Source organism: Oikopleura dioica, chromosome PAR (assembly GCF_907165135.1).
Source record: "Oikopleura dioica chromosome PAR, OKI2018_I68_1.0, whole genome shotgun sequence".
NCBI classification, from domain to species: domain Eukaryota; kingdom Metazoa; phylum Chordata; class Appendicularia; order Copelata; family Oikopleuridae; genus Oikopleura; species Oikopleura dioica.
The window spans coordinates 14,064,985-14,091,538 of record NC_137293.1 but is presented as its reverse complement, the minus strand read 5'-3'; the positions used below and the strand labels follow the sequence as shown (position 1 = coordinate 14,091,538).

The 26,554-nt window shown below is 41.1% G+C and overlaps 6 protein-coding genes across 6 annotated transcripts; 1 reads left to right on the top strand and 5 right to left on the bottom strand.

The window, feature by feature from the left end:
- The first annotated feature begins 726 nt into the window (after positions 1–726).
- LOC145704523 (uncharacterized) lies at positions 727–3,769 on the top strand. The gene is made up of 3 exons (XM_081781975.1): positions 727–945; positions 1,830–2,106; positions 2,318–3,769. The coding sequence occupies exons 1-3, from the start codon at positions 879–881 to the stop codon at positions 3,627–3,629; spliced, it is 1,656 nt and encodes a 551-aa protein (XP_081638101.1). The 5' UTR covers positions 727–878; the 3' UTR covers positions 3,630–3,769.
- Positions 3,770–6,737: 2,968 nt separating this feature from the next.
- Positions 6,738–11,486, bottom strand: LOC145701991 (uncharacterized; the record flags this gene model as incomplete). The annotated part of the gene is made up of 7 exons (XM_081779203.1): positions 6,738–6,867; positions 6,909–8,319; positions 8,362–8,541; positions 8,588–8,901; positions 8,949–9,189; positions 9,230–9,509; positions 9,557–11,486. Coding segments are annotated over 7 exons (4,404 nt in total), but the record flags the coding sequence as incomplete, so codon positions are not given.
- A 34-nt stretch (positions 11,487–11,520) lies between these two features.
- On the bottom strand, positions 11,521–19,975 carry LOC145701990 (uncharacterized). The gene is made up of 14 exons (XM_081779202.1): positions 19,695–19,975; positions 15,981–18,920; positions 15,539–15,938; positions 15,346–15,500; positions 15,065–15,137; positions 14,721–14,881; positions 14,482–14,640; positions 14,266–14,439; positions 13,971–14,223; positions 13,664–13,923; positions 13,210–13,619; positions 12,677–13,168; positions 12,424–12,634; positions 11,521–12,376 (listed from the first exon to the last, which is right to left on the bottom strand). Exons 1-14 carry the CDS (start codon positions 19,743–19,745, stop codon positions 11,936–11,938), a joined length of 6,180 nt encoding a protein of 2,059 aa, XP_081635328.1. The 5' UTR covers positions 19,746–19,975; the 3' UTR covers positions 11,521–11,935.
- A 330-nt stretch (positions 19,976–20,305) lies between these two features.
- LOC145704540 (uncharacterized) lies at positions 20,306–20,861 on the bottom strand. The gene has a single exon (XM_081781994.1). The coding sequence runs from the start codon at positions 20,816–20,818 to the stop codon at positions 20,321–20,323; it is 498 nt and encodes a 165-aa protein (XP_081638120.1). The 5' UTR covers positions 20,819–20,861; the 3' UTR covers positions 20,306–20,320.
- A 150-nt stretch (positions 20,862–21,011) lies between these two features.
- Positions 21,012–21,699, bottom strand: LOC145704539 (uncharacterized). Its single transcript, XM_081781993.1, has 3 exons — positions 21,411–21,699; positions 21,211–21,367; positions 21,012–21,168 (listed from the first exon to the last, which is right to left on the bottom strand). The coding sequence occupies exons 1-3, from the start codon at positions 21,624–21,626 to the stop codon at positions 21,017–21,019; spliced, it is 525 nt and encodes a 174-aa protein (XP_081638119.1). The 5' UTR covers positions 21,627–21,699; the 3' UTR covers positions 21,012–21,016.
- A 655-nt stretch (positions 21,700–22,354) lies between these two features.
- Positions 22,355–23,465, bottom strand: LOC145704537 (uncharacterized). Its single transcript, XM_081781992.1, has 4 exons — positions 23,294–23,465; positions 23,066–23,254; positions 22,533–23,025; positions 22,355–22,489 (listed from the first exon to the last, which is right to left on the bottom strand). Exons 1-3 carry the CDS (start codon positions 23,415–23,417, stop codon positions 22,814–22,816), a joined length of 525 nt encoding a protein of 174 aa, XP_081638118.1. The 5' UTR covers positions 23,418–23,465; the 3' UTR covers positions 22,355–22,489; positions 22,533–22,813.
- Between the last annotated feature and the right edge of the window lie 3,089 nt (positions 23,466–26,554).

Below are 26,554 nucleotides of genomic sequence, written 5' to 3'. Positions count from 1 at the left end.
TACGAATGAATTGGACATCGTTTTTCACGATGCCGAAAATTAGACGAGTTTTATTTGAAGCCTCGCTCGTCTGAGAGGTGTTAAAAATCTCAAACGCCCCGCTCTCCGCCGAAAATCGGCCCATCAAAAGGGCGCAAATCTTGAACCTGGCTCAGTAATTATTTGCGCGAAAATTGTCTTTTTATTATTACAAATAAGATAATCTATTTTTAGACTTCTGGTATGTGGAACTTTATGATCGCTCTTATCCGTTTTTTTTTTATTTTTATCTAATTTAATTCTCATGAGATTTGAGTTACTGCAGCCGAAAGTATTTTATTCGTGAAATCGATGGAAAGTCCCTGCATTTCTAAACTAACGACTGAATCCACAAAAGCATGAAACCCATCCCTCCCTAAATCCTAAATCCCACGATAACGGATTTGATGGAAAAGCGTAACATTCCTCCCTAATCCAAAACAATTCCAACTCGGAAGGACCTGCTCTTCAGGCCTGCTTGCGAAAATCCTGATCACTATCAGATAAGAATCCATGACCAGGCGACCTCAATCTCAGTGGCCGATTTCGATCGCGCGCAGCACCAAGCCCGAGCTACCAACTTGGGGCTAACCATGAGACGCGGGCGCCCTCGTTGTCGCGCGCAGCGAGCTCCGGCGCGCCCTTACTCCGGCGCATACTCCCCGCTTATTTCTCGCAGCTCCATTCTAAAAAAATTGTCATATTTTATCGGACTCAGATCGAGTTCGATTGTGAAACAACCCTTCACTTCACATTAATCACTTTTCGTTATTATGAGAGCTTGAACATTTCCGAAACAGAGATCGTCAAGAAAACAACCTCAGAAAACGTCAAAAAGAAACAAAAAGAAAACAACAAAAATGCTTTCGTTAGAACATTACAACGAAGAAATTGCTCGACTTGTTTCATCCCTTCAAATCGAAACCGGTAAGCCTTAGATTCAACCTTTTTTTTCGTCGGCAATGGGAAAAATAAGTTACGGTGTTGGTTTTTGGTAAATATTTCGATTTGCGTGACCCGGTTTCGTCCGCTTTTTCTCAAGTGTTTACCAACCGGGCCGTGGCTGGGGTTAAACACACGCTCGGCTGGCCACCTAATTTTTTCCAAAACCCTAAATTTCGTCAAATTCGCAAAATGTCCGTCCAAGTTTGATTACCATTATCGTGCAAATGTTTAAAATTTTCGTCCACGTCGATAAAAATAATGTTCGAAAACACACAACAGAGTGGGAGTTTCTTAGGGGATGAATTTTGGGCCGGGCACCGTCAGGTGACAGGTTATTTCCGTTTCGGGTTATCTCTCCCTGCCTCACGTGACGTACGGGCTTAGGGCCTAACCTAAATTTTTCCCCATCAGTATGCAAATGCGGCCCGTTAGCGGTTGTCTACCCTTCCCACAAGTAGCGGCGTCTTGTGGCTTTCACTCCTATTAGACGTTAATTTATCAAAGCGTTCGTGACCTCTCAGAGGACATCATCAACCCTTTTCCCATAGGCCATGTGTTTGTTCATCAAAGAAGTGTCCATTTATGTTGATTAGTTTCACTCAAGTAGGCGACCTTTGGATGTATATTTCACTTCCTAATTGGCCTTGCCGGATTTGGGCACACTCAGCGGGCGTCAAGTGGGAATCGGACACTTGCGAGGCCGCCCCTTCTAGTATTTGGGCACAAGACAAAGACAAAGGCATTCTTTCGCATTTTTGCAATAGACATAAGAGGCTATAACCTTACACCCCTCTCGAGTGCCGTTGACACCCATAAAATGCTATAAAAATGCTCATATCCGGACGTAGCATAACCATTTCCTTCAGGTTACGAGGTTCCAATGGAAGACGAAATCCTGGACGCGCGAGGGTCAATGCCTCCTCCGACTCAAGCTGAACTCAGATATCACGAAGAAGAGTTGAGGTCGGCGGAAGCAGCGCTCGACAAGCAGCTTGAATACCTCGATGACATCAACTCGGGCTCAGAAACTGTCCACGACTATTTCACCTACCACACCTCTCCACAGACCAGCTTGCCGCCTAAAGCCTCTTTTACGGAAATCCAAACTCTCCCCTTCAAGGAACTCAAGGAGGACCTGACTCGGTAAGCAGTGAAAATATACTTCGGAATTCCCCTCTAACAGCTTTGGCCACGACCCACAACACAATTAGATTAACCCCAGCGGTTTTCATAACAGAACCTTTCTGAAACTCTAAACATTCCATTTTCGCGCCGCTCGAAAAATATTTCCACCTGCTAGTTTTCACACCTTTCCGCAACTATTCTTGCATTTTTCCATAACAACATTATTCAGGCTTGACCGATGCTCATCAAACGACTCCGGTTTGGGCACGTCAATGAGTCCAACTCGGGCGATTGAAGAATCGTCTGGCAATTCTGACGACGCTTCGACCCCCACTCCTCAAACAAGCAGCTCTTCGCCGCCCGTACCCCAGCCCAGACGGCGATTTCCGCGACTTGGCGTCTCCTCCGTTCTCGTCAATTCCAGCGGTGCTCTCACTCCCGTTTCTTCCTCCAACGACTCCTCTTCCGATGAGCGATTGACGCCAGTACCCACTGCTGCTCCACGCACGTCGACTCCATCTGGATCGCCGTCTAAGCTTCCCACCGAGCAGCCACAATCGCCTGTGATCCCCAAACAAAGCGAAATCCTGCCTCCTGATTTCCTCAACCCGGCGATTATCCCAAACATCTCAAACACTTCGCAAAACATCGAGGATCTCCTTTACCCAGGAATGAAGAATCAGAAGTCCTCTGGCTTAGCCAAGAAGATCCTTTCCTCTCTCAAGTCCAAAACCGGAAGCGGCTTGAATAGAATGCGCGTGTCACTGGCCGAGCTCACCAAGAGCGAAAAAGATAAGGCAATGTTGGAAAGCCAGATTATCCAGAAAATCATGTCCGAGTCTGAAAATCCCACTCAGCCCGAGGACTTTTCACTTCACATGATTGCCGAAGCCTCTCTCCAGCGACTTACAGAGATGACTGAAGGAAGCAGTACTGAGAAACAAGCTAGACGAGCTGCAGTTCCTCCTACTGGTATCACCATCGGATCGCCCGTGAGTCAGAAGATCGTGACGCCCGAATCGACGAGGAAATCGCGAAGGTCAAAGCGCGTCGACCCAGCCGAGGCCGCCAGAAAGTCGCGTCATCAAAGCCGGCGGCGGAAGGTCATCTCCGAAGTCAAGAAACAAGTTCAATCAGCTCATCAGTCGCCCTCACAGCCGCTCAACATTCCCGCCTGCTACAGTCCCGTCGCTGGTCCCAAGCCCGTCACCACTGCTCAACAGATCAAGAAAGTCTACAAGGGACAAGTGCCACAGTACCGAAACGGCCAGTTGGACTGGAACTACTTGTGGTTCTTTTCTGACTCGTCGACAACGAACTCGTCGGACAAGTCTCACCTCAATGTGACCTCCCCGGTGACCTCGATTACATCTTCGGAATCAGAGTCGGACTCGGAGGATCATAAGCGACAAATTAGCCGCCGAAGACGCGTCCGCCAGCACAAGCCCAGCGGCAGCCCGCTCAAGGAGGCCAAGAAGCGACGCATTCGACGATTGGCCCCACCTCGTGATGACAACATTCAACTTCTTGGCATGATTTGATTTCCCTGTTTTCACAAAAACTACTATTATTTATACTGGCCGCAGATATTTTGGCGCTTCCGTTCTTCCATTTTCTTCCACACTGTATTATAACCTTATTGTACAAATATATAAACGAAATACATTCAAACCAACTTTAATTCGTGAAAAAGCCTTGTTGTTCGATTTCTCTAATTACAGTCATTCTTCAAGCGCGGCCGCCGAGCCATAAAGTACCCGCAAATAAGACTCACTTTTATACTTTTATTCGTGTGTGCTTTTGAAATTGCTCAATGAAACTCTCCAAAGAGGTGTTTTTCATCAAGGACCCCATAAAAAGCAAGATCAGAGCGATTTTCGCTTCCGCTGCCGCCCAAATTGGCGCCACATAAAGTCTGAGCATAGAAATTGACCGTAAATCCACAAGTTACATTTCGAAGGAGACAGAGGAAATCCTAAAAGGCTATGTTTTTGACAGGATAAGACGCGTCGAAGTTACATCAAATGTCGGTTGTAGTTTCGAAGAAGGTTAAGAATTAATGGAAAGACACTCTGTCGCTGAGAAAAATGCGAAATCGTTGACGATTATTACGAATTTCGAAAAAGTCGTACTGTCTAATTGACAATTAGCTGTAGGTAAAAAACGTTAACGACTTTAATATGTATCGTTTTGAGAGAAGCCAAAATTCCGACTTTGAAGAACCATTTATGACAGCAGCTGATCCGCACTCTCGGTTTTGATGAGTACCATCAATTAGAGAATCAAAAATGATTCAATTTTATATCAAAGCCAGACAGATTTATATGAGCTTTAAATGTGATGAGCTTATTCCGATTTGCGATAGACTACCCGCTTTGAATGATTCGTCAGAATGCCTATTTTTTCAAAGATAAACCATGTTCTTTGAAGCCGCTGCTTGGTACCTTTTATTTGTAAGCGATCTTAGATTTATTGTTTTGCGTAAATGAAACTCGAGGAAACTGGTCGAAAACATAAATCTAAAAAAGATGATTTATTCACAACTTATCAAAGTGATGCGGACAAGGCCAGCGTGACACGTCGGAACATGGTCTGTTTTTGAGTTGTGAAAGTGGGATTTTAAAGAGAAGGATTATAAAATATAATGCTATCAAACTCAAATCTGGATTGAACTTTTGCTGTCTTCCTTTTTTGTCAATATATGATGTTCCATTCTGACCAGGATCAACATAATTGTCGCTTCCTTTCCCACCGATGTATCCACCACCACCACCATTTCCATTGACGCCTCCTCCGCCACCGAAACCACCTTCGCTGCCGCCAGCTCCTAGTGATCCCTTGCCTCCTTCGAGGTAGCTTTGAGGCGCTTTAAAGAGTTCAACTAAAGCAAGGAATAAGCCTTACCGGAAAATTCCATTATCGTTAAATGATTTATTTTGAACCCTGAATCTAATGCATCGATGTTGTTTAGATATTCGTTTTCTTTCGCGAGAATTCCAAACAATTTGTTAAATATCTCTTCATTTATTAAACTGATGGAATGCCTGACTAAGAGCAAGATCTCCGAAGCCTTTGAATTTAAAAACCCGGCTCCATCGTTGAAAGAGCAATGAGCTAGAGAGGCTTGACTCTGATCGGATGATCTGCCCATATAATCGGCGCCTGCGCCTCCGGCAATTACCAGCGGGACGGGATTCTCGCCAGCGGTCACGAACGTCCCTCCTGATCCTCTCAGCCGCGAGGTGCCAGCTTGACCCACTAAGACATCAATAGGCTCATCTTTTTCTAGGTGGAATATTGCGCACGCGCTATCTCCTCTTTTCAATGCTCATTTTCTGTAGATAGCAATTTCATAATTCTCATAATCATGATCAGTTCCTGATGGAATGGGTATAATTGTCCGCTCCTTTTGCAAAAATTTCGTACCATCCGCTTCTTGGAATTGAAATCCTTTGAATTCCTCCACACAAGCCCACGAAATCATTTAACCCGTCTTTGCTCAAACGCCCTAATCGTCCACTGGTTTCGTAACCACTTGTAAACTCGATAATGGACCACGAGATTTTGACATCGTTCCAGATGTGAACGCAGCTTCCGAAATATTGTAGCTCGATTTCTTTGATGATTTCGTAGAACTCATAGATATGATTCTGTTGGTCTTGTTGGTTGGTCGATGCAAGGGGATATTTGAGTCTAAATTTGGTTCCCAACTATTTTTTGCCCAACTAGTCTAACATGTTTACGCTCTGCCAGAATACTGTTTGCGCGTAAATTTGTTAAAGTTGTGTTTGAGAACGTGTTTCTGATTTTCGTCGTGAGTATGGACGAGGCAAATAGCTCTGGCTGGTCGATGAGTTTTCGAAAATCGATCGTTTCTCCGAGGAATAGTCCAAAAATTGCCATGAATTCTTCTCTGTTGTAGCCTTCCATCAATTGCTCGATTATTCGTTGAGCTTCTTTTCTATTGGATTTTAAAATGAGATATTTTTGAAAACCTGCATTTCAGGAAGTTTTTATGTCAAATCCAAATCAGGATAATGCAGGCAGGAAAGCGCTAGAACATGGTCTGCCAGAACCACTTCATCAAAACTGGCTGCATCGATAAGTTTTGGTAGTACGTTCAACAAGAGCTCTTCGTACTCTGCGAAATAATCTTGATCTCGCGGCAGACATTGGAGAAGCATCAAACACCTGACAGCTTCTGAGAACGTCTACTTTCTTAGGTCAATATTTTTGCATAAAATCGGTTATTTGAATGATGTTTCGACCCGTTTCAAGTCTCCTGGGCTCCGATGAAAGACATTCTGGAACGATTCTGATAAAAGATGCGGGAAATGAAGAATTTTCCATTTTGTTTCCTTCTGCTTTGAAACGCACAAGCTCAAAACTGAACATTATGATTTCAGCGTTTTAGACGAATTTTTACATTTTGACAATCGTTGAAAATGAGCTGCATCCTCTTCTATTGTTTTATCTCTGCATTTAATCCGAACATGCATAATAGGTTAAGTTTGTTTCTCGCTATCAGAACTAAACTAACGAAAGGAAAGCCATCCCACAGAGGCTTATCGACACCTCGCTTGCCAACAAATTCAGTAAGAACGCTTTAATCTTTTTTTTTCTATTTTTATATGTATAAATAATTTTGCACAGGGAAAATTTGAGCATTTGTTCGAAAGGGATGGAAGGTTTTTTGAAGCTTTGAGAAGACAATAATTTTAATCTAACATGTTAGCTAAAGAATTTGCTTGCCGAACTGAAACTGCTTTCTTCTTCGACCTAAAAATATTTTACTTTTCAAGTAAACGCTTATTATTTACCATAGAATTAGAATTTTGAGGAGTTGATTCGGAGAAACTATCGAATGCCGATGATTGATTTTGACCTTGAGCATCAAAAGATTGTTCAACGTTTGGTTTGAAGAAACTCATTTGGTCTTGAGAAGTCTGTTCTTCCGGAAAGCTCAGGAATCCGCTGAAATTTTCTTGAGGAGGGGGAGCGGCCGGTTCTTGAGCGGAATTCGGAACAAAGAAGCTGGGAGGCTCGGTTGGTTGAACAGATGGTGGTGTTTCCATGGTTGGCGTAAAAAAACTCGGTGTATTTTGATTTTCGTGGAAGCTATCAGTGACTGGGTGAAATTGCGCTGCAGCTGGTTCTTGGATGAAGTTGTTGTTTAATTTGTCTTGATCGCTAGAGTTAGGGACGAAGAAATTTCCGGTATTATTTTCGGATTGACTCGGGAAAAAACTGTTTTCAACAGTTTCAGGAGCTTGTGAAAATGCCGGCATAGACGGTTCTTCGACATTTGGAGTAAAGAAGCTTGATCCTTGGAGTTCTTTTTTGACATTTTCAGCCGGTGTGAAAACTGTTTGCGCTGGAGCGTGCGATGACTCGAATTGTTGAGTCTCTTGATGACTGGAGTCGACATTTGGAGTAAAGAAATTGGGCTGTTCCGCAGTTGTTTCAGCAAAACTATCGGTCGGTTGTTGAGTCGGAGCAATTTCTTGCGGAGGTTCGTCGGTGGGCTTAAAGAAACTTTGAACAGTTGAGGTATCCTGCTCTTCGAAGCTATCGAATTGATTGTCCTTGAGCTCGGGGTTTGTATCAGGAGTGAAAAAGTTTGAACTTGGAGCATCTTCAAATCCTCTGAAACTCTGAATTTCCTCGGGCTGATTTTTATTGTTGTTTTCTTGGGGTTCTTGATGTGAGTAAAAGTTGTTGTTATTAGAATTTATATTTTCTTGCTTCTGCTGCTCGTAATGAATATTGTTTGAATACGACTGATTTTGTGATTGATTTCGACTTTGTTCTTTGTCCGCTTCTTCGAGTAAGTTTTCAAGGTTGTTGACTTGTGCTTCTAACGATTTGACTCGATGCTGAAGAGATTCTTTCTCGCCGATAAATTTCTGTCGTTCATGGTGGATCGCTTCTTCTAAAGCCTCACTAAATCCAGCGTCTCCTTGATTTCCTTGCGAAGACTCAGAGTAGAAATAATCTCGTTGCGAAGGGATGAACTGACCGCCCGAAGACTCGCGTTCTTTTTGGAGATCTACCAGTTGTTCAGAAACTTCGCGGTATTCTTTTTGGATTCGGTCACGCTCTAGAGTTAATTTTTTGAGACTCTCAGTTGCAGATTCCAGCTCAATCGTGGTGTTTTGCTGGTGACGGAAATATGCCGAAATAGCTGCTTGAATTCGATCAATTATTGGCGAAGAGGGATCATCGCGGAAACTAAATGATTATTCAACAATTGAAATCAAGAAAGACTTTCACCTAGAGTCAGACTGTAAGTCTTGGCCAATTTCTGAAGTGATGGCATATTGAAGTTTGACGAGGATATCATTTTGTTCTGCAAGCTTTCGCGTTAACAGTTCACGTTCATCCATGAATTCCGCATTCTCCGTCTGTTCGTCGCTGAGCCGTACAATTTCTGCATGCTGCGAGCTCAGCAATCTTAATTAAAACATTTTAATAAACTGTTCTTTCAAAATATGCTTACTGATCAGCCGCGGCCTTGGCAGCGGATAATTGGGCAAGTTCATCTTGAATGTTGTTCTTTTCATCGTTGATGTAGCTTATTTGCGCCTTTTGCGAATCAATGAGGTCAGTGAGCTCATTAATCTTTCCCTCGAAGAACTGGTTCTGACTTTGCAACTCAATCAATTTCGATTGTAATACTGGATCTACAGGCGTCGAGCTGGGTTGCTGAGATTTGAGCAGTTCTTCATTTTGAAGAGTTAATGTTTGGACTCGCACTTCAAGTTCTTGCCGTGTCTTCTCGAAATCGTTCTTTTCAAGTTCCATTTTTGATGTCTTGAATGAAAAATTACTATTAATTTTTCCGTGGAAAAGTCCCAAACCTGCGCTTGAAGCTGATTTTCCAAAACGCCGAGTCTATCTGCCAGCTCCTTGCTTTCATACGACACCAAATGCAGCTGTTCGATTTCCTGTCTCATTTTAGATACAGTTGAATCTCGTTCTTGCTGAATCGCGTGAATTTGCCGGCGATTTTCTTCATTTTCTTGCTTCAATAAAGATATTTGGCCCAGCAAATTGGACTTTTCCTCGTCTCTTTGAGCAGAATCTGCGTCGAAAGATGATCTAGAATTTCGTTAAATTAAGCCTTGGGCAATTTTCTTACTGTAATTGAGCATTGGTGTTTTCATAAATTTTGCATTTTTCACTGAGCTCAAGCAATTGACTCTCTCCCATTTTCAATCTCTCAAAAACAAGGGCCAGTTCCTCGTCAAGTTTTGATTTCTGCTTCTCCAAGGCGCATTTTGACGATTCCATTTCGGTATATTGGGTCGATAATGCCGCCAGTTGCTCGGTTTGGCTTCTGATCACTTCGCTATACTCGCTGTTTTGAGATAGCAAAGCGCTTTTTTCCTCATTCACTGAAGATGAGGCGGCGATCGAGTCTAAGATTGATTAAAACATAAATAATGAAGATGAATAAAACACGTACCTTGCTGCATTTTTGTAAGTGAACTGACTTTGTCCTTCAATTGCTTGTTTTCGGTCAAAAGCTGTTTTTGAGAAAGCAACAGTTTCTTCGACTTGTTCTTTACTTGGACGTGATTTTCCTCTAGTTCAGCCATTTCAGCTGACTTTTGACTGAGCTTGAGAGTTATTTTTTCAATTTGTGACGAAGAATCGATTTGTTGGTCCTCTAATGATCTCGCATGCTGACTAAGGAGAAGTTCCAAGCTCTCGATTTTCTCGGAAGAACGGGCAATCGAGGCTTCGAAATTTTCTCTTTGAGATTGCAGGTTTGAAATTTGCAGGGTCAACTTTTGAATTTCAGACTCAAACTCAATTTTAGCTTGTTTCTTTTCAAATTCAAACTGCGCTTCTCTCGTAGCAATTTCCCCTTGAAGCGATTGTAATTCGTTATTTTGATTACTCTTTTCTTTCGCTGACATCTTTTGTAATTGCTCTAGCTGATCTCTTGCTAATTCCAACTCTTTCTTCAAAGATTCAAGTCTCACTTGAGCATTTTTATCGCTTTGTTGAAGCTCTCGCGCGGACTCTTCTTTCACCCTGATATTCTCCTGCAGCAGCCTTGAAACTTCAAGATTTGACTGAACGAGTGCTTCGCCTACTTCTGTAAGTTTTCCTTGAAGATCGTCAATTTCTTCCGTCAGCGTTTTAACCCGCTCTTCAGCGTGGGCTTGAGCGACAGAGAGCTTAAGACGGTCTTCTCTCTCGGAACTGATTTGAGACGAAGAACTTTGAAGAAGATCGTCTTTTATCTGGCATTGATGTTTTGCCTCCGAAAGCAGATTTTGCTTCTGCTTGAGTTCTTCCTCCAACGAAGCTAATTGTTGGCGCAGTTCTGTGATCTCGGAAGACAGGACTGAGATCTTTTCCGAATGAAGGCGCTCATTGTCTTTGGCTTGGGACACTTCAGTCTGTGATGCTTTCAATGCTTGAATTAATTGACCGATTTGGTTGTGTTTTTCGGCCTTTTCCGTTTCAATTTCTTTCAATTTCTGAGTAGCGATTTCATATTCCTCTTCGTATTCTTGAGATTTGCGTTTGAACAAATTCGCTTCGTCTTGCGCTTGCTCCAGTAGTTCTCGCAATCGAGCTACAGTAGCATTCATTTCTTCGAGTTTTCCGTTGATTTCAAGAACGTTGTCAGAGTGATGATCGTTTTCTTGCGTCAAAACAGCGCGATCGGCTTCTAATTGCTCAACCTTTCTTTGATAATCTTCAATTTCTTCGTTGAGCTCAAGTAACTGCTCGTTCGAGCGTTCAATCTCAGCCTGTTCATTTTTCAAGATTCCCTCGAGAATCATTTTTTGATGATTCAAGTCGTTAATTTCTTCTTTTCGTTGAGCAAGTTCATTTTTAATTTCCTCCATGTTTGAGATCTTTTCCTCTGCATCTTCAAGTTTTTCGACAAGTTTGTTTAGCTCGTTTTTGAGGTTTCCTTCGCGCTCTTTCGCCATGTCAAGAAGTTTTCGGAAGCCTTCGATATCTCGTCTTGTTCCAGTGAGTTGTTCTTCTAGCTCCGCGGCTGAGGCAGAGTCCATTTGAATCGATGTGTTTCTCGATGTAGATCGGCTTTGAAGCTCATCCGCAAGTTCAGAAATTTTTGAATCTTTGTGTTGCATTTGCGCTTGGACTTCTTGCGCCCAGCTAGCCAGTTGATTGTACTGATCAATCCAGCTTTGCTTCTGCTCCTGCTCACTTCGCATCGCTTTTTGATGCGACTCAACTTCTTTTTGCGAATCAATCAGATTCCGCTTGAGCTCGTCCGCCAAGTGCAAGTTGTTTTTAATTTGATCCTCGAGCTTTTTGTTAATTTTATCGAACTGAAGCTTCAAGTTTTCGTATTTTTTCGACAGTTCTGCCTGCGATTCTGGCGAAAGATCTTCTTCTTTTTCAAAGTTAGACAATCATTGTTTTTTGTATAATATTAATAACTTTATTTTTGTTCGATAAATTGCACTACAAAGACTTTGAACAAGGAGAAACGCACGTTGATATAAAATCATTTTACAGAATAAAAGTTGAAATAAATTAAATATTTTATATTGGCAGAAGGTACTAAACTTAATTATTATTTTAATGATTGTCTAACTTTCCTATCGCTTGGTTAGGTTTCAGGTTTGAATTTTCATCTAAAATCAGTTTTATTTTCTTTTTTATTTCAAATGTTCTGTGCAAAGTTTCCATAAGGCTACTGAAATACTCTTTCGTTAATTAATGATAATAATTATAATAATAGCGATACTGAAAGTTATACAATACATTCAATTCGGGTCCTATTTAACAATGAATAGATAAATTAGATATTATGGGCAGCATAGGGAAACTGGTCACAGAGATGGAGATTTCAGACAGGTAGTTTTGCGCTAAACTTGCCTTTTAGCTTCTGGTTCTCGGCCGTTAGTCGGGCTACGTCCTCGCGGAGCTGCTCGACGACCAAAGCGGAAGCGGCCAGTTGGTTCTTGAAGCCGTCGCTGTCCTTTTCTGGGAATGGATGAGCGATCTCGGCTTCGAGGCAGCCAACTCGGAATTGAGCTGCGTCCCGTTCTTCAACCAACCGCTGCTTGTCTTTCTTCAACAGATCGTTATCGGCTCTGAGCTTGTTGTTCTCGTTGTGGAGCTCTTGTTTCTGGTTGATGACAACTTCAAGATGTCTGCAGAGCTCGCCAGTGCTGCCTTCTCCGCTCTTGGCAAACTTGAGAATAGAGCTTCTTTCTTCAAGGATTCGGTCTCGTTCTTGAAGAAGCATCGTTTTCTCGGTCAAAAGTCGCTCGCGTTCGATGGTGATCTGAACAAGAATTTATTTTTGCATCTAAAACCGGTTTTGAAACGTACCACTTTGACCATTTCAGCTTGGCTTGTATTTTTGACTTTTAGGTCGTTGAGTTCTTTTTCCAAATTTTCAGAGTCTGCGATTTTTTGTTTATACTGGTCAATTTGTTGAAGCTCCATTTTTCTAAGAGAAGCGATCTTTTGAATTGCTCCTCTGAGTTGATCTCGCTCTTCGATGACTCCGGACATGTTGGGCTCATCTCTGCTCATACTTCTATCGAATTTTAAATATGATTTTTTGATTTAGAGATTTTACCTTTGTTTTTGCATGTTTCGGCATTCGTCTGTCAGATCTCGAAGGCGATTGACAAGCAAAGAATTCTCAGCCTTGAGTCTTCTTTCTTCGGTCGTCTCGTGACCTTGAGCAGAAGCAGTTGAAGAGTTAAGAGCGCTTGATCTTGACCAACTTCTTTGACGATTTTGCCTCGACTCCTGTTGAAGAACTCTGATTTCAGCCTTGAGCTCTTGATTTTCTTTCTCAAGCATTTTTGTGACTTCATTGTTGCTCGAAGATGTTGAATAGTATCGAGTCTTTTCGTTCATTTGATTCTTGAGTTTTTGAATTTCAACTTTGAGATCCTCTGAGAGCTCCTGGTAGTGTTGCTTCTCTCTGAGAACTTGTTTGATGTTCGAAGCTTCAGAGAGTGTCTTAGCTTCCAATCGACTTTCTCGTCTGACATCATCAAGCTTCTTCTGCAAATCGCGATTTTCTTCGCGAAGTTTTTCGATTTTCTGTGTAAATTTCAAGCTAGGGACACAAGTTAATCACTGAAATCAACGAGGACTCACTTTTGGTCGCTTGATCGTTGGCCAATCATAGACACTAGTTCATCTTTTTCTCGTCGAAGATCTTGAATAAGCTTTCTAGCGTCTTCAACTCGCTCGGCAGCTTCAGTGCTTTCGACGGATTTCTGTTTCATTTCGGATTCTACTTGTTCCACTCGTTTATCCGAGCGCTGGAGTTGGATCGTCAAACTGTCGATTTCTTTGGATTTCTCGTTGAGAACAGATTTTAGTTTCTCTCGCTCTTGTTTCATCTGCTGAACCTCGCTCAGATTTGAATTAAGTTCGTCGTCGATGACTTCTTGTTCTCGAAGTCGAACAGTGAGTGAGTTCTTTTCTTGGCGAGTCTGGTCAAGTTGGGCAACGATAACTTCTAATTCGCCACGAAGATCACTCGCAGATTGATCCAAGATGTCCTTTACAGGGTTAGAGAAACAATTTTCGAATTGAGCCATAATTTATGATCAATACTTTTAACCCTTTCCTTTTCGTGTCTGACTATATTAAGCTCATTGTCTTTGCTTTCAACTTCCATCTTGAGCATGTCAATTTGTCTTTCCAGTCGACCAGTCTCTTCGGCTGCTTGGGACTCAAGATCCATTGTGACTGCTTGAAGTGTTTTCTGCTGGATTTTGAGGTCGTGCTGGAGACCTTCGATTCGTTCATTTGCCTCGCTATCCTTGAGCTTATGCTGCTGTCGTTCACGTGTTATTTCGCGTTCTTATTAAGCGATTAATAATTGTCAAGTGTGAAAAAGTTTCATTTACCTTTGTTATCAACATCTGCTTTGAGCCTTTCAGATGTTTTCTCAGCATCGAGTAGCCGCGCCCTCATATTTTCAATGTCGACCTCGAGAGAATGAATGGTTGCTTCGTTTTCTCTCTTTGTCTCATCACATGTTCTCAATCTTCGCTCGTACTGGTTTTTAAGAGATTCCATCTCGTTTTGAAGAGCTCCGTAGGTTTCATTTCCTTCTGACAAAAGATTGTTTAGCCGTTCCTCTCGCTCGACCATTTCGTCCTAACAAACTCGGTAATTTTGCAAAATCAGAGATTGTGTTACCTTCTCAAGGTCAAATTGATGAAGTCGTCTGACCATTTCAGCGTTCTTCCGTTCAAGTTTATGAATGAACTCTTCCTTGCTCTCGATTTCTGAGTTGAGTTGAGCTTCTCGTTGTTTTCCGGCTAGAAGCGCTTGTTGGAGGGAGTCCTCAACTTCTTCAAGCCGCTTTTTCTCCTAAAAGCGTTTTTATGAAATGAGATTCTTATCACTAGAAACCTTTGAAAGGGCCTTAGTAGCACCACCAGACTTGTCCCGAAGAACAGATATTTCCTCTTCGGCAGAAAAGATTCTCTGCTCTTTTTGCTTCAACTGAGTTCGAAGGTCTGAAACCAACTCCTCTAATCGGTCTTTCTCCGCTTGGAAAAGTTTTCTTCCCTTTGGTCAAGTCAAGTCCTAGAATTGACAGCTCAGCAATATAAAATTTCGGAATATTCAAAATATTTAGTTTTATTGACCAAGTGACTATTCGAGAGACTGCTTTGAGTGACTTGCTCAACGTCGGCGGCTGCAAATTTAACTTCCTCTTTAGCTCGATCAAGCTCCTTCTTCGACTTTTCTAGCGCAAGATCTCGCTCTGAGATCGTTTCTTTTTGCTGGATACTGTCTTTCAGCAACGCTAGAAAGAATAAGGTAAAATCAAACTGTCCCTTCCTTAGGAATGATCAAGGAGACACGTTGACAGAGCGCTTTCGTGCCCTTTAGCGATGCTTATTGTAAATAACAAATAAAATTCACTCCTGTCTTGTTCCTCACGTCTCAATCCCTGTTCTACTCTTTTTGAATAACCGCATAACTGTACCTTTATATTTTAACTTCGCTTCCTCGATTTCCGCAGCAAGAGTTGAGTTTTCGTTTGTTACGCGCTCCAAGTTCTGAAAAAATGGGCGATAAGAAAAGCAACTGTTTGTTTCAGATTTTGGGTGAGGAGGTACTTGAAAATTTTGTCGGCGTTGGGCGTTGATATCATATAAAGACACCCAGTGGGCAGGTTAAATCATGACAATGCTGCGGTGATAAGCATCGGATCACGTCTGATCCCACGCAGAAGTTCAAATATACAATTTTTATTTGTGAACTTACCAGCTTGAGCTGATGGACCGAGCGGTTGGATTCTTCAACCATTTGAGAGAAAGAAAGCTTTTCCTTCTTGAGCTCATTGATGGCGCCATCTCGCTCGGAAATTTTGGAAGAAGCATCGGATGCGAGATTTTCATATTGAGATTTGAGATTCGTTGCTATTCAAATTTTTACCAAGGACAAAAAAGACCCTTACCGGAAGCCGCAAGCATTTGCTCGTGCATTTTCCAATCATCATGCATTTTCTGAACTTCATTTTTCAACTTGTTAATCTGTCCTTCTTGAGTAATATTCTGTTGCTCAAGGCCGATTATTTCTTTTTGTTTCGCATCAATCAAACTCATCTTTTGAGAAATTTCATTTTCTTTATTAGCAAGCTCCGTCTTGTACTGCTTTAGAGCAAGCTCAGCCTGTTCATGGTGATTCTTGAGCTGGCTCGTGAGCTGTTCTTGATTTTGAATGGCCTGTGCGAGGTGGAGCTCAACTTCGGCCTTTGCTGCTTGGAGAGACTGGATTGCTTCGGCTTTTTGGGTTCCGTCAAGGGTAAGAGCTTGGATGTGCTGCGAGAGAGACGACATTTGAACATCGAATTGATTCTGAATATAAGTTAATCCTTTATCTCTTAAAAAATGAGGTACCTTTTCAGTTAGCAATTCTTGCTTAGCTTTTTGTTCCGCAATTTCCGACTCCTGGGAAGTCTTTTGAAGCTTTTCAGCCATTTCTGCCTCAGTTTTTGCCAATTTTTCGCTCATTTCCGCCTCGATCTTTTCCTTTTCTGCTGTTGATAGTTGCATCATCGAAGTGATCTCGTTGAGTTTTCTTGCATTTTCTCGCTGAACTTTCTGAAGTTCATCACGCTGTTCTTCAATCATTGATTCTTCCTTCAGTTGGGATTCTTTCTTGAAATTCTCGAAGGCAATCTGAGCTTCTTCGAGCTCCTTTTTCAGCTTTGCAAAGCTTGCATCCTTTTGCGCAACCAAATCAGACGAGTCTTTCTTGATGTTTTCCGTTTGAAGCTGGCTTTGAAGAAGTTGAGCTGTAAGTTCCTCGACTTGTCGGTTTTTTCCCTTGATGGTTTCTTCGAGTGATGATTGCATTTTTTCGAATTCTTCGCGCTCTTGCTTCGATCTTGATTCAATGCTCATTGAATTTTCTGTTGCTTCGGCGAGCTGCTGCTCAGAAAGATTATGAGTCTTTGCGAGTTGTTCTAGCTGGTTTTCAAGCTCATCTCTGTTCTTCTCGAGGCGAGCTATTTTCGACTGAGCGATACTGATCTCTTCGAGTTTTTGCTCGAGTTCTTGTTTAGAGTGCGACTTGAATCGAGCAATTTCGATCTGAAGCTCATCCCGTTCTTTTCTCAACTCATTTTGCTTTTCCTTCGATTCTTCCTGCGTAGAGTTTATTTCTTCTTCGAGCTTTGTTCTCTCCGCGCTGAATCGTTCTGCCGCAGCTGTCGATGAGTCTTGTAGAGCTTTGACATGTTCAGAGACTGAACGAAGGTAGTTTTCTAATTGAGCACGCTCTGCAACAAATTGCTCCTTTTCTTTCTCTCGAAGCTTGTTTGCATCTTCTTTCTCCTTTTCAAGAGCTTCTTTCTGTCGCTGGAAAGATCGATTCGCACTTTCTCCTTTACTGTTACTCTGCTCCAGGTCGATTCTTAGCGTTCGATTTTCCTCACGGATTTTGTCTTGAGTCTCTCGCTCGCGTTCAATCTCCGCCTGAAGTTGCTTGATTCGAGCTTCCATGCTTGAGCGCTCCTCGGCAAAGGTCTTCTCGATGACTTCCATTCGCTTGGCGTTGTCCTTGCCGAGTTGATCGTATTCTCCTCGGCTTCGTTCACTTTCTCGAACTGCTCGTTGGAGTCTATCGTTCCAGTCTTGCTCCATCTGAACAAATCTATCCGACCAGCCACGCTCGATCGTTTCATTTTCTTGCTGAAGTGTCGCCACCGCTTTTCGAAAATCCTCGTTTTCTCGTTGCAATTTTCCAATATTCTCCTCAGCGACCTTGGTGTTGTTCAAAAGAGTGCTTTGGAGTTGCTCACGCTCGTCTGCTGTCATTTCATCGAGCTCAGTGATTGATTTCGTTAGCTCCTCGACTTGAGCTGTGAGCTGACCGATCTGATTCTCATAGTTTAGTTTCGCACTTTCCCATCCTTCTTGTTGTCTTCTAGCTTCGTTTGCACGCTCGTCAAAATCCTTGTTCGCGTTTTGAATGAAAAGCTCAACTTGTCGCTTTTCTTCTCCCCAATCAGCCGCTTTGGTGTTGATATCGACCTGAAGCAAGCGAAGACTCTCGGCAAGATCTATCGTCTGCTTTTGGGATTTTTCTAGTTCAGCTTGATGCTGAGCAAGCGCATTTGTCAGCTCAGCTTCTCGATCTTGGTACATTTGGATTTGTTGATTGTATTCATTGTTTTGCTTTCCTAATTGATTTTCAAGATCTGCGGATTTCTCGGTCATTTCTTGAACAGCATTGTCGAGTCGTTTGCGTTCCTCAGCCCAAGAATTTTGCTTGTCCTTGAATTCTTTAGTCAACTCACGGGTCGCCTGATTTAGTTGTTGCTGGAGAATTTCAGTCGTTTCGACTAAATCGGACTGTAATTTCTTTGCTTGAACTCGAGTTTTTTCAAGTTCTTCCTGGTTTTCTGCCAAGAGCTTTTCTACTTCCGCTTTGGATGTTTCCAACTGTTCATTTTGATTTTGAACGACGTCAAGTTGTTTCATCGTTTCAGAAATTTTCATTTCATATTCCCGCTGTTTCTCACCAAATGCTGTTTGAGCATTTGTCTGCGCATCCTGAGCTTCTTTCGAATAGTTTTCCAAAGCTTTAACGAGTTGGTCTTTTTCTTGGAGATGGCGCTGCTCTTCAGCCGTTATTTTTTGTTCCAAACTGCTTTTTCCAGCTTGGAGCATAGCAAATTGAGCCTGAATCTGCTGCGCTGCTTCCGTCATTTTAGTCGAGGTGGATTCTTTGGACGAAAGCTCCTGCTGAAGCATTTCGATTATTCTAGCGCGGCCGGAAACAGTCTCCTCGAGCTCAACGACTTTCATGCGTAGCATTCGTCCCATGTGGGCTTCGTTGAGCACTGGATTGCCCTGCGCCGCTCGCTGGGCTTCTTGAAGGTATTGCTGTAATTGTTTGTCTTTGGCCTGGAGGTGAGTCTGCATCTCGATCACATTCTGCTGAAGCGTGGTTGAATTCTTACTAAGTTGCTCCATCGATCCCCTCATTTCCGTCAGTTGAGCATGATATTGTTGAGCAAGAGCAGTGTGCTCGCTTGCTTGAAGCTCAATAGCCTGGCTTGAGGCTCGTTGCTGAGCGAGTTCTTGCTCGTGGTGAGATCTCGCTTGGCGGAAATTTTCAGTAACGCCTTGAAGTCGACGCTCGAGCTCTTGATTCAGTGAGTTGAGCTCGACAACTTGGCGTTCCAAGCTGAGCTGTTTGGAAGTGACGCCGGATAGTTGGTAGTCACCGCCATTTTTCTGGTTGCCGGATACTGATGGAGCGCGTTTTGGATATTTGCCTTCTTTTTGAGATACTTGTTGGTTCAGCATTGCGAGGTGTTCAGACGGTGTCTTGAATAAAAAATCATATAAGAAAAATAAGAGGAGCTAACACCTCCAGGTACGGGTTAGGAAAGAAAATATGAAACTCGTACCTGGCCGCCCCGTGGCAGATGATCTTCTGGGCCAGAATAAAATGACCACATCGAACGGGAATCTGCATCTGGATCCATGCGAGTGAAAACTTTATCAATGATCTTTACTACTGTAAAAACTATTTTGATAAGAAATTTTTTTTTTATAATTTCGATCACGTGCCAGGAGGCTGACCATTTCGCTGTGATCGCTTGCTTTCTCGAAATGAGCCTTGACCTCGTGGAAGGTGAAAAACAGCCGGATTTCTCGACATGCGAGATCTTTCCCAGCTTGGTGGAGCAGATAAGCTGCGATCCTGGCCAAGAAACTGGGGGCTGATTTTGCACCATCGTGCCTAACATACGTGAGTTTGCCCCGGGCGGACTGAAAGTGTCTCTAGCTCCACCTACGAGTCCTGGCGGAGGAGAGAAACTTGCTCTTTCCTCCACGCCTGGAGGTGCCCGGGCGAATTGGGACGAAGATCTACCACCACGGGACCACTAAATTCCCCGATTAAATAACTTGTCAATAACCTAATTGCTTTCTTTATTCTTGAGCGAAAATCTTACTTCTATCAAAGAAAATCCCTTCACTGAGATTTTTCTGGTGCAAAATCGTCGACTTAGGTCTGTAAATTCTCACTTCATAAATAATAAAAATAATTTTGCTCAAGAATAAATTTTTCTTATTAATTTCTAAGTAGCTAATTACCATTGAAGCCGTATCGCCATTCATCTGGCTAGCATTATCGCCCCTATCCATTCTCTAAGGTTGATTTTTTGGCAGAGTCGATTTCCTACAATTTTCCTAATGATGCATTCTCTCTTGTCCGAAATTTGTTAGCACAACTTCATAAAATGAAGTTATACGGGCTAAATATGAAAATGCCGAGTTAGATTGGTGCCAATGGCAACTCAACACCACCGCCAAACGCCAACGGGCACACCGCGTCAACAAAGTATGCAGCTACCGAAAATGACGGTAAGTAGTAAGATTTTTTACTCGCTAAACCACTTCCTGCAAAGAATCGACATTATTATAAGAAATCTAATTGCGTGTATTTTCAGGGTCTCAAAAGGCTTCAAAAACTATTCTCGTTTCATAGGACTGAAACGGATTTCTTGTTTGATGAATACAGAGTCAACATTTGAAAGAGATCTTCGCCGGTTATCAAAGCCATCTTCCATCTTCTCTCGGTTTTTATTTCCGTACTTGATCTGGTACTTGGTCAGAAAGTCGCTGACGAATTTTTCACCCCGCTTCTTTGATGTCTCGAGAAGCTTTGCATTTGTCACTTTCTTTGAGGTTCTAAGCTTGAATTTTAAATCCGCTAGAAATTATAACATGATGATTAATTTGTGTATGTTTCGAACCCTCACTAGAAATGAAAATTTTCTTGCTCGTGTCGTCTCGATATTTTTAATAATCTCATCAGTGGACGTATCATCGATGTTGTTGTCCTTGAGCTGTTGTTTCTTCTTGAGAATATTATTCTTGACTCGCTCGATCATTTCATTTCTTTTCGATAGTTTCGTAAATAATGTCTTGGCTTCTTCAACATCATTCTTTTCTTCGACAAGCAAAGTTTCCAACTCTTCCTTGAGCTTTTTCAATTCTTCTTGCTGCCTCTTCGTCGTCAAATCTCGCAACTGCTTTTCATAATCTTCAAGTTTTTTCTGCGAATGGAGTTGCTCTTCTTGCTGCTTCTCGATTTCAAGGACTGCATCGCGGCGTATCTGCTCGAACTGGCTCACTGTTCCGCTAATGTTCCTCAATCGCTCTCTTTCTATCTTCATTTGTCTCTCAAGATCTTTCTCCTCGTCAGTTACAGTCATAATTCTCGGTTTTTTGCGAGCTAACTGTTTTTTCAAAATAGACTTCGCCACTTTTTTTGACGATTTCGATTGCTATCTTTTCTTCGAAACCGAATTTGAAATTGCGCCACGGTAAAAATTAGATATCAATCACGAAAAAAAGCACAAGTTTTTAGAAGAAGCTTATTGGAAAGTTTTTAATTCTATACATGTCAACTGTTAGAACGACAACTCGTCTTCATCCTCGAGGGTCATCGTGCCGAACTTTTTCTGCAGGAAGGTTTTAGGTCTGGTAACCCTCTTTCGTTTGATAAGCCGTTCCAAATATTTTTTCGTAATAAAATCGTCTGAGATTCCGAGCTCTGCTGCACCTTAAAATTCCGACATCATGAAGTAGTGTGTAAAAAACTCACCCTTTCGCAAGATACTTTCAACTCTTATACGATCGTCGCGCCCAATAGTTGGCCTTTCTGTCTCAAGAAGCCAGTCGATCGCTCTCTGTTCGATAATTGCAATGTCCTGGAAGACTTTCTGGTCCATGAAATTAACCTTGTACTTCCTGCACCAATTCTTTAAAGAATAGATAAGAAAAAAAAACAACTTGACAGCTTACTTTGACCCAAGACTTGGACATTTCCATACCAATGTTGAGACTGACACCTTTATTGTGAACATCAGAGCGGAGAAGAACCCTCTTTCTCGTTTCCCTCGAGTACCATTCCCAGACTTCATCCATCCATGGGCCATGGCTGTTTGCCAGACATATGAAGTGTTGAAACTTTCGAAGTAACTGTAGGAGAATGCTTCGTCGGCATTGAAAAGGTCTCATCCTCTTTCTCGAGCTTTAGAATTTTCGCCTTGGGAATCGAAAAATCTTTTTGCTCATTGTTATCCTCGGCAGGAATCGTGGAAGGCGAGGTCAAGTATCCATATTCAATTTCTCTTTTCGGTGATATGGACTCTGCCTTGCGTTTGCACCGCGTTTTAGACGTGTAATGTGGATGCGATGCGATTGAAATATTTTTGACAATTTCATGTGTAGAAGTAAGATCGATTTGACTTTTTTTCTTGAGAATATCATTTTTGAGTTGCTTGATCGTGCTTTTTCTTTTTGAAATCCTTTTGAATAACGCCTTCACTTCTTCAACATCATTTTTTCATCAAAAAGCGAAGTCTCCAATAAATCCTCGAGCTTTTTCAATTCTTCTTGATCCTTCTTCCTGATCAAATTTCGCAGCTGCTTTTCATAGTCTTCAAGTTTTTTCTGAGAATGTAGTTTCTCCTCTTTCTGCTTCTCGATTTCAAGGAGAGCATCGCGGCGTATCTGCTCGAACTGGCTTACTGTTCCGCTAATGTTCCTCAATCTTTCTCTTTCAATAATCATCTGTCTCTGAAGGTCTTTTTCCTCGTCTGTTGCATCCATATCTGACGATTTTTTGCAAGATAATTGCGTTTAAAAGTCGAAAAGGTCAGGAATATTAAATTTTTGATGGCAATCTTTCCTTTTGAATCGTCGAAATCGCACCAAAATAAGATTTGAATCACAAAAACAAAGATTTTTTTATCAAACAATAAGTTTATTGAAAAGTTCGTAATTCTATACATGTATCTACAGTTGTGGTTGATGATGTGAATGATTCTAGCAGGATCCGAGGGAAGAAATCTTCGAATCACAGCACTGGTATTTTGAAGCTAAAACAAACGTTTTTTATGGATAAAAAGAGGAGATATTTACGTGAGTATGGAAATCTCTGCGGGAATTCTCCACAACAAATCTGCTCTTCTCGTTCTTGCTTGTATCCGCTCGATCCGCCATTACCGCCGTGATTGTTGCTTCTGCACTCGTCTTCCCTATTAAATCCGCCATACCTGGAATGAAAGTCTTTGTTGTAGGATTCTTTGTGTTCCGCCATATCTCGAGCCAACTGAGCGTCGCATTCGCAAAGCGCATTTTTACAGTATCCAGCTTTCATCGAGTTAAAAAATAATGCTCTTGAATCAAAATTCTATTTTTTATCATTTTCTAACGCTGGCTTTGTCCTTGCAAACAAGGTGTTTTTCGCCTGTTTCGGTGTCGACCATGGCTGTCATTTTATACGGCTTGTACCACGGACAGACATCAGTTCCAAAGTCCTGGAGCGCGCACTTGACACACTGCTTGTATCGTTTGCAAGCAGAGTCAATTTCATCGACTGGTTGGCCATAGCCAGCAAGGATGTCATCCATTCCTGGAAGATCAATAGTTGAAAATTTCAATACCACTTTTACCGTCAACAAGGCAGTGACAGCCATAGTGGCAAGATTTTCCAAAGTCGGGTCGAGCAGCGTTGTCCAAATAGGCGATCATTTTCTTCAGCGTATCAAACTTGCGCATTTTCATCTTTCGGACGGCATCGTCATCTGTGCCGACCATTGCCCGGGCCATGATCGTTTCTGTTGCTTGCATCGCTTTGAACTCTAAAAAATAATCAATCGTAAATCGAGTTTTTTTTTTACCTTTGTAAATTGGATCTTCGACATTAAACTCAATCGGCTGATCAATGGAAATGTCCCAAACATCGTTATCAACTTCAACCGTTTGTGCAAAAGCAACGCTCGAGAAAAGACTGAAAAGCTTCATTTTCCTCTTTTACTATCTCTGAGAATGTTTGATGATTCCAAGCGCCGGATGGTGGTGCTTTTAACGGAGCGCCGCGCCGCGTGGTGGCTCCAGATTTCCGATTAACACCGCTGTTATCAGCGTTTTGGGGCGCCATTCAAAGTTTACGCTCGACGCGAAATTTTCGTGAAAGTTGAGATTATCATTAGAATTTAGTTGAAGAGTACGCAATCATAAACAATATTGTTATTTAGTTATTACATGAATTATTTAATAAATTGTAATTTTTCAGTTTAAAATTGAAAAACTTATCGCCCAAAAAACTCGGTAAAATCTTATTTTTCATTAAGAATTTCGGCAAAATTAGTTATATTCTTGATATTAGTCATCAAAGAATATCATCGAACTAAGAATATTCTGTTCATTTTCTCAAAGAATTATTTTTAAAAATAATTAAAACCTTTGTTGAATCCTTTCAACAAGCAATTTAAAAGCTGACGTTATACGAGTTCACCAAACTAAAAATAATTCTTGACGAGATTCCAATTATTTAGACAAAATTAAGTCCCTTTGTATAAAATAGCCAAACACTTCTAAATGCAACCTTCACGGTAACTCATTGTTGATAAATCAGTCAATATCTAACCGCAGAAAGCCTCTTTGTCTCTGTTTAAATTATTGAAAACGGACTTGGAAGTTATTAATTCGCTAAATTGCGTAAATCACGTTCTGATCTTGATGAATTCTTTTTAATAAAAAGATTAAAAATACCCTAATTGTTTAATGAAAAAACAGATAAAACTTTCATTAGATAATGAAATTAGGGCAAAGCGGATTTCTTTCTGAAAGTGGATTTTTAAATTTTTGTGGAGCAAAAAATTTGCGAAATACGTGCCGTGAAAACAAGCAGTTTTGGATTATTCACGCTGCCGGGGTGATCGAATTAGGTAAGTTTGTATTCTTAGCTCTCATTTCACGTGACAAGCTTTATAACAATCGGAGCCGGAACAAACGGCGCTGTCAGATTTTCAAATAATTTGGAAAATATTTTAGCGCTTATGCTTCTGTCTAAAGGAGATGGCGTAAGGAGAAACTATTAAATAGACCAGTTGAGTCAGACTTGGGGAAAGAATTATTTCAGATTTTATATTATTGATATTTTGTATCAGGCTTTTCGGGCGAAAAATTGAAAATATGGACTGGAAACTATGTTTTTGGAAGTAATTTATTTCATTTTTTAATGTTTGCAGATGGTTAGGACTCAAGATATGAAGACTACAGTTCACAGAATAAACCTTAAAACTCGTTAAAAAAGATGATTCATTTTAAATTTTTATAACAGCAAAGCGAATTGTCTATTTAAAATAGAACCGGAAAAACTGGTCGATTGTTAAATAAGATAACACTGTAATCTAATAACAGTAAGGTTTCAGTTAGTTTTGTGTTCGCAATTACAAGTACGACTGTAGAACACACAAAAGCTTCATTTCAAAGTATTCTCTTTTATTTCTAAATTGAAGGAAGCGCTGGCTTTAAATACTTGTCGCTGTTTTCAGCAGGAGATCTTACCCAGATTTCTTCCCACAATCTTAGAACACGACCCCATTCTCAAACTATCAAATCAGACCATCAAGCACCCTCGGAAAGATTTACGATATTTGCTAAGGTCAATTAGTTTTTTCCCGAATGCGCTCAAGTTCTAGTCAGCAAATTGGCTCTTGTCCCCTTTATCTCTCTCCAGCCGAGATCAGCTCAAACAGTCCCTCATTGCTGTCGAGTCATTTCTAAACAGCGCCTTTTAAAAATATTCAAATTAAGAATTTCAAACTTGATTATTCGGAAATGGTCATAACAACGTCGTCTTAGGCAAGCCCCATTCGCCGGAAAAGGGATTATCATATGTTGCTTATTTTTTGACACTTGAAGCCAAACTCTTTCGAACTTTATCGCATCAAAATAGCTCAATAGCCAATTATGGAACGTGTCTTAAGTTTAAGAAAATAATTTTTAAGAAGCAATCATCATGCGTTTTTTTTTTATTTTGACAGGAGTGAACAATTAATATTTACTCCAAGAAAGTAATGTTAAAGCGGTAGTAGCAATACTCAGATTCATTTGAATCAGTAAATGAAAGATCAGAAACATTTCTATTTTTCTTAGGCACAAGAATTCGCTCGAAACCGTCTTCTTGAATACTTCGGTATTCATTCTGTCTAAGAACTCTTCCTGTATGTCCACAAACTTCTTCGAAAACAGCTTTAAATTTTCTCGCTTTGTCTATTTTGTTAAATGATATAATCGTTAAATGATAATTACTGACTTGATTGCTTTATTCGGAGGGAGCAGACATTTCTCTTTGGATCATGCACATGAGAACTACCAATAAATTCAATACGCACCCCATTATGATTAACACCAATATCACTTGTCGAAAAAAACTGAAAAAGTACTTGTTATGGTAATAATATTAAATATATAAACTTTATATACAAAAAACTAGAGAATTTCAAACCTTAAAATTCATCTTCTGAATTCCTCTATTTATGTATGTCGTAAGACGTTCAAGATCTGCCTTATACATTCCACCTCTCAGTCCTCCATGAACAGTTTGTCGATCATCACCATAAAAATGTCCAATACCGTGAATACTGCTCAGTTCATCATTAAGTCTGTGTCTCTCTCGGAGAGTCTCTTTCTCGATATATTTCTCCTCTCGAAGTTTTTCATTTTCTAGTTTTATAACATCTAGGTTAGCCTCAAGCTCTTTGATAAAAAGGCTTTGATTTTCATGGGAGTTTTCAAGATCAGCTATTCTTCCACAAAGTTCCAGGAACGTTGATGCAATTCTCGCATCAATCGCGATGTTTATTTCAGCAGCTGTCAACGGAGAAATGTTCGAATTTTCTGGTAGCTCTTCTTCTCTGTAATCACCAAGTGAGCTTTCACTTATTTCATGAGAACCTGAGTCGCTCGACATTCAGCAGCTTCTTTTATACTTTTTTTTCGAATGAATTTTTTGGAATGATGGTTTGCTAACTAATGCGATTCCACAAAGCAAATTTGCATTTCTTTAAAATTTGAAATTTCATATTTGATTTTTGAGATTTTGAATACGAACGGATATTTTCTCAACAAATATTCACTATTTTGAATGGCAA